This window comes from Musca vetustissima, unplaced genomic scaffold (assembly GCF_032173495.1).
Source record: "Musca vetustissima isolate MV318-11 ecotype Yass unplaced genomic scaffold, APGP_CSIRO_Mvet_v1 utg78302, whole genome shotgun sequence".
NCBI lineage: Eukaryota > Metazoa > Arthropoda > Insecta > Diptera > Muscidae > Musca > Musca vetustissima.
This window is the reverse complement of record NW_026873411.1, coordinates 3,017-14,659: the sequence shown is the minus strand read 5'-3', so window position 1 is coordinate 14,659 and position 11,643 is coordinate 3,017. Positions and strand designations below refer to the sequence as shown.

The 11,643-nt window shown below is 35.9% G+C and overlaps 1 protein-coding gene across 1 annotated transcript; it reads right to left on the bottom strand.

Annotated features, from left to right (window-relative positions):
• Nucleotides 1–7,263: 7,263 nt before the first annotated feature.
• On the bottom strand, nucleotides 7,264–7,828 carry LOC133325058 (uncharacterized). Its single transcript, XM_061533887.1, has 2 exons — nucleotides 7,799–7,828; nucleotides 7,264–7,737 (listed from the first exon to the last, which is right to left on the bottom strand). Exons 1-2 carry the CDS (start codon nucleotides 7,826–7,828, stop codon nucleotides 7,264–7,266), a joined length of 504 nt encoding a protein of 167 aa, XP_061389871.1.
• Between the last annotated feature and the right edge of the window lie 3,815 nt (nucleotides 7,829–11,643).

Here is an 11,643-nt window from a genome sequence, read left to right as displayed (position 1 = left end):
AAGTTGCTTTAAAACCTTGAATTTGAACAAATATTTCCAAAATTTCTCCCGACCCACTGTTCTGTTTCATTTCGGAAAAAGTACCGCATTTGCCTCATTAAATTAAAACAAAACGTGAAAATTAAACAACAACAAAATATTTGTTTGTAACCGGAATATAGTTATATCGATATCTGAATCAATTTTCCGAAACTTACCACACATCATTCTAGATTCAATTCATTACGCTATGCCAAATTTCGTGCAAATCGAATGATATATAGGGACATTGGTGCACAATTTACCTAAAATCGGACGAAAATATATATGGGAGCTCTATCTAAATCTGAACTGATTTTCAGGAAATTTAACACACATCGTTCTAGACTTAATTCAATACGCTATGCCAAATTTCGTGTAAATCGAAGGATATATAGGGACTTTGGTGTACTATTTACCTAAAATCGGACGAAAATATAAATGGGAGCTATATCTAAATCGGAACCGATTTTCGGGAAACTTAACACAGATCACTCTAGGCTTAGTTTAGTACGCTATGCCAAATTTCGTGTAAATCGAAGGATATATAGGGACTTTGGTGCACTATTTACTTCAAATCGGACAAAAATATATATGGGAGCTATATCGAAATCGGAACCAATTTTCGGGAAACTTAACACACATCACTCTAGACTTAATTTAATGCTTTATGCCAAATTTCGTGGAAATTAAAGGATATTTAGGAGTTTGGCGCACTATTTACCTAAAATCGGACAAAAAATATATATGGGAGCTATATCTAAATCGGAACCGATTTACGGGAAACTTAACACAGATCACTCTAGGCTTAGTTTAGTACGCTATGCCAAATTTCGTTGAAATCGAAAAATATATATGGGAGCTATATCTAAATCGGAACCGATTTTTCCCAATTTCAGTAGGGTTTGTCCTCGGGCCAAATAAATGAGCTGTACCAAGTTTCATTTAATTTGAACCAAAAATGCGACCTGTACTTTGTTTACAATTTATCATGGACAGACGTACGGACGACTTAAAAAGTGATTCTATGCATATTCTCAAAAGGAACTATAGGTCTATCTCGTTTCCTTTTGCCTGTTACAAACTTATGCACAAAGACATAATACCCTGTACAGCAGTGTGGTGAAGGGTATACAAATTCAAGACTTATCCATGGCGTTGATTTTTTAAAAAATATTTTTCAAGGCCTATTTAAGGCTTGGATTAAAAAAATCAAGGCCTATCCAAGACTAGGATTTCTTAAAGATACATTTTTCAAGCCCCATCCTAGTCGCGTGTTTTTAAGTTTCACTTTAAGGCCTATCCAAGGCGTGGTTATTTTAAGATTTATATTTCAAGACCTATCCAAAGCCTGGATATTGTATAGATTAATTCCCAAGGCCTATCCAAAGCGTGTAGTTTTTATTTAAAGAATAATTTTTATAATGAACTCCATACGTTCCAAAATGGAATATAAAATCATTAAAATATCATCACGTGGGAAAACCATAACCCACTTCCTTCTAGGTGAGGGAAATAAAATACGAACATAAAATTCAAATATTTCCGCTACATCTTTTTCATAAACCCATAACACGCAATAAAAATTAAAATTACAAAGGCATAAAAATACCGAAAGACAATAACTCGAAGAAATGTCGTGTTCCGGTCCTAAGAAATTTACTACCCTCCGAAAACAAAACAACACGGAAGGATATTTGTCGTGGTATTTATTTTTACATAAATTACCCACGGTAACGGAAGTGAAACATGAAATAATGCGGAAGAAGGAAAAACAAAAAAAACTGAATAAAAAATATTCCATTCCATGGCGTAAAAAGTAAACGAGGCAAAATTGTGCATGAAAAATTAGATTTTGTAACAATATGCTTGGGTTGGCTTCTCTGACTTCGTTGTTCTTGTTTCTTTAGCTAAATTTACTATCATTCATCTTGCAAATTGTTGGCAGTTTTGCGTGTCTCCTCTTTACACCCCACTACATGCCACAATGTTTAAGGGGGAATGAAAAACCTCACTACATGGTTCAACTATTTCCACGTTTGAAACAATACTCCCCCAGCCGTGATAGTCAAGGGATAGAGGGAGGCAGGAGAATAAATGCCACCTTTCTTTTTGATTTCTTTGGCTTCAACATTGACAGCTGATGGCTGGCTTGCAACCAATTCAAACTCATATTTTCCTTTTCAACACACACTCATTGACTTCCATCCCTTTTCGGTCCTCTCCTCCCCATTCTCCTCGTATTTGTCGAATACAGCATTCTACACTTAAGGTGTTTCACCCGATTCCTTTTGCAGAAATTTCCTTTTGCACTGGTATTGAAGGTGAAGTGTTTGTGTTTTGAGTTCACCGTTGTTGTGTCTGCCTGGTTGCCATTGGCACTGCGAAGCTTCCTTTACTTTCTGTCATTAAACAAAAATGACAGCTGTAGGGAAGTTTTCCTGAAAATGTAGGTCCTCATTGCCTTGCTGCTGTATCACACAACTATCGTCATTTACACGTTTAATATAAACGTGTTCATGAATGAAATATTTAAATATTTATGCCACATTTAGATGGAAAGTGTAATGGATACAATCACAAATACATACACAGACAAACACTTATACCAACATGAAGGTATTCATAATTAATTATTAGTTTCACAAGGTGGGAGAAGACGAGTGAAACTTTAGTTCTACAAAGAACAAAAATTCCCAAAATGTTCTCCTATATATCTTGCAAGGATAGGTCTTGTATAGGCCTTGAAAAATGTACTTTAAAAAATCCACGCCTTGGATAGGCCTTGAAAAATGTACTTTAAAAAATCCACGCCTTGGATAGGCCTTGAAAAATGTACTTTAAAAAATCCACGCCTTGGATAGGCCTTGAAAAATGTACTTTAAAAAATCCACGCCTTGGATAGGCCTTTAAAAATGTAGTTTAAAAAATCCACGCCTTGGATAGGCCTTGAAAAATGTAGTTTAAAAAATCCACGCCTTGGATAGGCCTTGAAAAATGTAGTTTAAAAAATCCACGCCTTGGATAGGCCTTGAAAAATGTACTTTAAAAAATCCACGCCTTGGATAGGCCTTGAAAAATGTAGTTTAAAAAATCCAAGCCTTGAATAGGCCTTGAAAAATGTAGTTTAAAAAATCCACGCCTTGGATAGGCCTTGAAAAATGTAGTTTAAAAAATCCACGCCTTGGATAGGCCTTGAAAAATGTAGTTTAAAAAATCCACGCCTTGGATAGGCCTTGAAAAATGTAGTTTAAAAAATCCACGCCTTGGATAGGCCTTGAAAAATGTACTTTAAAAAATCCACGCCTTGAATAGGCCTTGAAAAATGTACTTTAAAAAATCCACGCCTTGGATAGGCCTTGAAAAATGTACTTTAAAAAATCCACGCCTTGGATAGGCCTTGAAAAACTATTCTTTAAAAAATCCACGGCTTGGATAGGCCTTGAAAAATGTAGTTTAAAAAATCCACGCTTTGAATAGGCCTTAAAAAATGTACTTTAAAAAATCCACGCCTTGGATAGGCCTTGAAAAATGTACTTTAAAAAATCCACGCCTTGGATAGGACTTGAAAAATGTACTTTAAAAAATCCACGCCTTGGATAGGACTTGAAAAATGTACTTTAAAAAATCCACGCCTTGGATAGGCCTTGAAAATGCCTTTAAAACTCTTTTTTAAAATAAATACGACTTAAACAGGCCTTGAAAATTATTTTTATTTGTTTTTTTTTTTTTTTTTTTGAAAAAATCCGCATCTTGGATAGCGGTACGTTAAATTTTTAACCTAGTTTTCCCGTTATTGATATTTAATTTTTCATACCTGAACCTCATCTCCCTCCAGATGAATTGCACCACTGGAGGAAATGACACCATCTAGAGAAAAATTACAACACTAAAAAAGCCGGGACCTCAACCTCTGGACATAGCTGAAGGTGGAGATGTTTCTAGGCAACTATAGATGGCAGTCCCATCTCCGACGCAATGCTACAGTAGATCAATCAGAACTGGAATAAAGGAAACATTTACTGACGAAACTAATGCAAGGACTAATCGAGTAAGATATTGATGTTTTGTGGAAACCCTATGCTCGCAAGAAGACCACACATGAAAAAATAGGAATGATGACAGGTGATACAGTCACGTAGAAGAAACTATTATAAGCAATGACCTCAACTACTGTACAAAATTCTAGGGGGTGTTGTTCCTAGGTAACGATAGATGGCTGCCCCACCACTTACGAGAGGCTACAGCAGCAGATCAACCATCAACTGAGCTGGAATAAACGGGACAATTGTTTCTAGGCAATAATAGATGGCAGCCCCATCTCCGAGGCCAGGCTGAAGCAGACCAATCATCAACTGAACTGGAACAAACAAAACATTTATTGACGAAACTAATGCCAGGATGATGATGAGTATGATGATGTCGATGTTTTGTGGAAGCCCTATGCTCCCAACAAAATCACACATGAAAAAATAGGAATGACAAGTGATACAGCAACCTAGAAGAAAATTACAACACTAAAATAAGCTGGGACCTCAACCACTGCACAAAATTCAAGAAGGTGTTGTTTCTAGGCAACGATAGATGGCTGTCCCCATCACTACGAGAGTCTACAGCAAATCAACTATCAACTGAGCTGGAATAAACGGGATAATTTTTAACGAAACTAACATAAGACGTATTCGAATAAAATGGCGATGATTTGTAGAAGCCTACCATGGCACCAACATCATCATACATGAGGATAACACAAAAATAGGAATGACAGGAGATAACGCCACCAAGAATAAAATGCCATTAGCAAAGTTAGCAAGGGCCGCAACCTCTGCAAAAAATTCAAGGAGGCATTATTTATAGGCAACGATACATGACAGCCTCATCATCTAGGACAGGTCTCCGCAGACCAATCATCTACTGAACTGGAAATTTTGGAAACCCCCTATACTCTCAAGAAGACCACACATGAGGTTAGTAAAAAATAGGTGCGACGGGAGATAGTACCATCCAGAGGAAATGGTATCACTAAAGTAAGAAAGGACCACAACCAATACAAACAATTTTAGGTGGCGTTGTTTCTAAGCAACGATAGATGGCAGCCCCATTACGTTGGACAGGTTGCATCAGACCAATCACAAACTGAGCTGGAACTCGAATATGATGGCGATGTTTCGTGAAAACCTACGCAACGATACATGATAGCCTCATCATCTAGGACAGGTCTCCGCAGACCAATCATCTACTGAACTGGAAATTTTGGAAACCCCCTATACTCTCAAGAAGACCACACATGGGCATAATACAAAATATGAATGACAGAAGATAGCACCATCCAGAGGATATGGCATCACTAAAATAAGTAAGGACCACAACCAATGTAAATAATTTAAGGTGGCGTTGTTTCTAAGCAATGATAGATGGCAGCCTCATTACATAGGACAGGCTACATCAGACCAATTCCAAACCGAGCTGGAACTCGAATAAAATGGCTATGTTTCGTGAAAGAAGGGATGAACAAATATCGAGTAGTAATAGGTGCAAATATTGTGAATTTTTGTGCAGATTCGAAAATTAGCTTAGTGGTTGTTCAATTTAGACTATTTTCTTTGCTTTATGGTGTTTAACTTTATAAAGAGGTGGTTGAAGAGGTGATCCGATGTTCTCCATATTATAGGATAATATGAATTCGAAAACACTTGGTTAATCGATCAAGGGTCCTTATGCGATCCATATAGTCTGGTCCCCAGTATTCATAAGTTAGAATTAGAAATGGTTTCAAGTTCGGTTAGGGTATTATATCTTTGTACAGCCCAAGAGTTTGCAACGCCTCGAAATATTGGTCCTAGACCCACCTTGAAGTATACCAATCGACATAGCTGAGTTGATCTAGACATGTGTGTCCGTCCGTCTGTCCATTATAATTTATAAACACGATACAGGCCACAGTTATGGATCAATCATCACGAAATTTCGCATGTAGGATGGGTTCTGACCAATGGAGACTTCTATTGTTTTTGGTAAAAATCGGTTAATATTTAGGGGATGAAATGGACCAAATACTTAATTTTTGTCAGCTCCAGAGGCCGCAATTATGGCCCAAACATATTTACAGGTGCTTACGTATTCATATATTATTTAGTAACCTATTGCCAGACTGGAGGGCGGAAATATAGCGCTGATCGCTTTGAAATGTTCCATGAGGTTCCAGTTATGGTCAAGGACGCCTAAAATGTTAGGTGATGATCAGATAATAATTTTCGGATGAAGTGGGACCGAAAACTTAATGTACTGTACTTTTCGAGTCGAAAACCGAACATCACAACACAACCCACAGTGAAGGGAATCTGAACAATTAATTAGAGGGGCTGTACTGAATATTTGTAATATTTGTTGACCTCCAGTCGGTCAAAAGGGTGCAAATATTGCGAAATATTGCCCAAAGTTAGATTTTCATGGAAGTTGTGTAGGGTATCATATATTCGGCCCCCTCCGACTATACTACTCCGCTCACTGGTTTTATATTATTTAAATTTTTTTGTGAAACGTCTTGAGGCAATTTCTTGTTCGTTAAAAATGTCCAAGCCAACAAATACAATTGAACCGCAATCAATACGAACTCCGAAATCAAATTAATTATCCTAGAACAACAAAAAGCAATAAATCCGATACAATTACATTTTGTTCTTAGACCAAGCGATTATTTTTGTTCCATGTCTTGGCCTTTGTATGGCTGAAAGTACAAAAAAAATAATTTCACCTAAGGGATGTATTAACGTTTCAATTTAATTTGTTATGTTTCCTACATCTAGTTCGCTCATTCGGTTCGTTCGTGATTTCCTTGTTATGTTTTAATTCCAAATTTACTTCACCTCCACACCATCATTCTGCTTTAACATTCACCTTGAGAATTAATTGAAATTGATTTTCAAGAAGACAGGGAGAGAGAAATGTTTTTTAATCACTGAATCTTTTATGACAATTCTTCTGCGTGAATTAGAGGTGAACTCTAAATGAAATGGAATGTTAGGAATATAGATAAGAGACACAAATAGTCGTTTCAATGTGATGGATTTTGAATTGAAAGCTGTAATGGGGACTACCAGATGGATATCTACAAATTATGTGAACAAAGAAGTTGAACTGCTGTCAATAGAAATTGAGGTGTGATTTTCGTATTTTTCTTTTTTTTTTTTGCACTGATTTTTCAATTAATTTTACAAAAGAAAATATATAATATTATCCTCTTCCTTAAGCCTTTGCCAAACGATACAGCCATGTTAGCTCCAACATAATCCAATCCATGGTATTCGCCTTCAGTCGTAAAATCAATGAAAAATTACCCTTAGGGTGAAATTGTGGCAGAGCTGCTTTATTTATCGCATTTCGTATCAGATATGAACCCCTCCTCAGAGGACATTTTATGGACTGGGTACGATTCACCAGCAAATTTTCATAGAAACCATGAAATACCCGATTCAATAGAGTATCCGCGAGAAATATACAACCTTTCATATTATTCATGCGATACAGTTCACGCTTCATGTTCAATTGATTGATGATCACATCAATATAGAATTCTCGAACTTCTTTGCCAATTTCACAATTGTAAATATTTTCCTCTGGTGAGATAAGGCGAAATTCCTTAAAATATTCGGAATCAATGGACGATTCGAAATCTTCTAATATAAATTTTAAAGATTTTGTCAAGGGTATCACTGTGGGCTGCGATATAAAAACAGAAAATTATTTTACGAAATAATTCATTTCAAGCCGATCACAATACCTTGGCTCTGACCCGTACCAAAAATGCCATGATCCACAATTGAATAAATATTTTCATTATTTGTTCTGAAATTCGATTGGGGTTTGTGTTTTATTTAAAATGTATTTTATTTAAGCAGTTAATAGGTCGCATGGCTTCGTAATGATTGGCCCAGATTTGTTTACTTTAGCTTCCCCCAACCAGTTAATTAAAATCTCATTAGTTGATAGTTTGTTTAGAAATAATTATTTAAATATTTATAATTGAAAATTATTATTTGTTGTTTACGCAAAAATACGAAATTGGAATATCCAAATTTGAGCATGGTTTGTAATAGTCTTATTGCTTAGTATAAGAGTCGACCACAATATACATACAGACGACTGGTATATTATGACCTTCATACATTTTTTTATAATCCACATCTGAAAAAAAAAACTATTTAAAAAATCCACGCTTTGGATAGACCATGAAAAAACTCACGCCTTGGATAGGCCTTGAAAAAAATATTAAAACAATCCAGGCCTTGGATAGACCATGAAAAAAATATTTTTTTTCATTCCTTGGGTAGAGTTTGAAAAAAAAATTTATTTAAAAAATCCAAGCCTTGTGTAGAGCTTGAAAAAAATTTTTTTTTTTTAAATCCTCGTCTTGTATAGAGCGTGAATAAAATTTTTTAAAAATCCACGCCTCGGATAGGTCACGGCTGGGACCCAGAAAATATTCTTAAAAAAAAACTCACGACTTGGGTAAGCATTGCAAATTATTATTAAAAAATCGGTAAACAACCATCATTCTCCAGAGGTAATATCCGTCAATAGATATAAAAATCTACCCACACAATTTTATCTTGTAACCTGTAAGGAAAGTTCGAAAGTCGGACGGAGCCGACTATATGATACCCTTTACCACTTTGAGTACATACAAGATATGATCGTATGTACAATATCCTTTAGATAGAGTAGATTTGGAGGACCATTGAAATAGTATGGTACGGAATTAACTGCGTGAAGAACAAAAATATTTGAACTAAATCTAAATCAACCCATACACATAACAATCTGAAAAGGTGAATGTCAATCATCGAGCAAAATATGTATAAGATCGTAAGAACGGACGTATTTGAGCAACCGTGGCATCCACCATTTGGTATTCAAAATTTATCTCGATTGTGCACTAAGTCGCCCTAAGCGGACAAATTTTACTTACTAGGTACATAATGTGTTGATGAAATCGGATAACTAAGTTCCATATCCGCTGCCAAACATAGACTCCTCGGTGCGCCATTTACATAAAATCGGACGAAAATATATATTAGAGCTATATCTAAACCGATTTTAACAAAACTTCACGAACGTCATCCTGCAGCAATTTCAATACGGTTGTTAACCTGTAGAAACATCAATATGCTATGTAAAATTTTGTCTCAATCGGACAAACATAGACAGTATGGTGCAAAATTTACATAAAATCGAAGGAAACTATATATGGGAGTTATATCTAAATCTGAACCGATTCCAAAAAAAACTTCGCGTATACAAATTTGGACCTAATTCAGAACGCTGTGCAAAGTTTTGTCTCAATCAAACCAATATTGGTAGTATGGTGCTCCATTTACAATAAATCGGACGAATATATATATGAGAGCTATATCTAGATCTGAACCGATTTTTTTTCAATTTCAATAGGTTTCGTCCTTGGGCCAAATAAGTGACATATGCAAAATTTCCTCCAAATCATAAATACGACCTGTACTCTATTCACAAAAATACATGAACGGACAGACAGACGGGCATGCTTAAATCGAGTCAGGAAGTGATTCTATGCATATTCTCAAAAGGAACCATGGGTCTATCTATCGATTCCATTTGCCTGTTACAAACATATGCAAAAAGACATAATACCCTGTACCACAGTGTGGTGAAGGGTATAAAAATAATATCCAATATGGTTTAATTTCCATTGATGCCCTCCAATCCAAGCCACTTGCGATACCGGCTAAATTTGTCTTCCTCAAGTCTTCGTCAAACAAAACAAAATATTTACAAAACTATTGAAACACAAATTCAGCCAATTCAGCAAAAGAAAACAAAAAACCCTCGTCTACCCCAAACATCGAACATGTCGACCAGCCAGCCAGCCAATACTCAATATTCATTACGGCCCCTTATCCCCCACCCAGTAATACGAGTTCATATCAAAAGCACGTGTACGACTATTTAAACACTGTGATAATCTTTCAAAATAATATTGGATATCTGACAAAGATCTGTCATTAGTATGGGCGGGATGGTGAGGGGGGTAGGTCGGCTCCATTTCAACATTGCAGCAGTTAAACAAATGAGGATGTAACCAAAAGAAAAACAACTGAAGGAACGGCTATATGACATGGCAAATAAGGATGAGTGCACACAAACACACACACACGCACACCCCCACTTGAATGTAACAGCAGTTTATAAGTATGACAGACAGGTTGGTTGGTTGGGTCTACTTTTTCATCTGTTTAACTTTTATGAGAGGTGACACAGATTCCCACTGAGCGAATGAGAATGGGTGTTTGGGGGGTAAGGCATGGGTGATCTGGTGTTTGTTTGCCATCTGATTTAGGTTGAAAATCTCTTTACAAATTTTTGATAGAAAGAGGCTGCAATGAATGCAGATTCTTTTGTATGTTTTTGCAAGTGTGTGTGTGTGTACCACATTTAGTATTCTGTATTTTTCCCACTACGATTTCCATCTGTTTATTTTTCCCACTCACCACCATTCAACGTCCTCCGCCACTCACAAGTGTCAAGAGTCAAACAAAACGTGCTTTGGAGGCAGAATTCTTTTTGCATTTAATGCAGACTTTTAATCCCCCACACACAAAAGCACACACAAACATACACACCGTATGTATGCGTGTGTGTTTTCGCGGTAGTGTAATTCACTCACTTTGTCATGAATGAGGAATTACCGCAACACTACCAACTACTACTATAGGCCATCATATTTTCGGTTACATTTTTGTGTGTGTGTGGCTAAGGCCCGTATGGCTGGTACATTTGTGGTGTAGAGCCTGAGTGAATGATTCCGCTTGTTTTTGTTTCCTTTTCACCAAGTAACATAATCCTTCTCCTCTACGAGATGGGGGAAAAAGTGTTAAATTACAAACGTAGCATATTTTTTGCGGGGCGAGAATGCGACCTTCGCAGTAATAATAAAATAAATAAAATTAAATAAATCTCGAACGCATGTAACATTGCATGTTTTATAGATTTTCCCCCTATTGTATTGAAGAGTAAAAAATACAAAAAACAATGCCTATAAGAGGCGCAAATTTTTAAAATAATTTTTTTCAAGGTCTATACAAAATGTAGATTTTTAAAATAATTTTTCCAAGCTCTATCCAAGGCGTGGATTTTTAAAATATTTTTTTTTCTAAGATTTTCTTAGATTATTTTTTTAATTCAAATGTCTGGTTAATATTCCAAAATCTATTGTCTCGAATGTCTTTAAAGCCAGAAGCTGTTTGCATTCCCATATCCAAAATAAAAACAAATATCTACACAGATATACATACTTACATACACAGATACCAAAAACAAATAAAATTTCAACAGACGTTTTTAATAACAGACAGTAACACAATGCAGGGACGTAACGATTTAAAATTCTCCAAAAAAAAGTTTCAAATTTTTTCTAATTCTTTTTTGAAGTTTAATATTTTTATACCCTTCACCACACTGTGGTACAGGGTATTATGCCTTTGTGCATATGTTTGTAACCGGTAAAAGGAAACGAGATAGACACATGGTTCCTTTGGAGAATATGCATAGAATCACTTTTTAAGTCGATTTATGCATGTCCGTCTGTAGATTTAA

What these genes read in the sequence shown, in the direction of transcription:
- LOC133325058 (XM_061533887.1), bottom strand. Translation starts at nt 7,828, where the DNA reads ATGGCATTTTTGGTACGGGTCAGAGCCAAG. An exon ending in TGGTACGGGTCAGAGCCAAG is followed by an intron (nt 7,738 to 7,798) that starts GTATTGTGATCG and finishes TTTATATCGCAG; the next exon opens with CCCACAGTGATACCCTTGAC.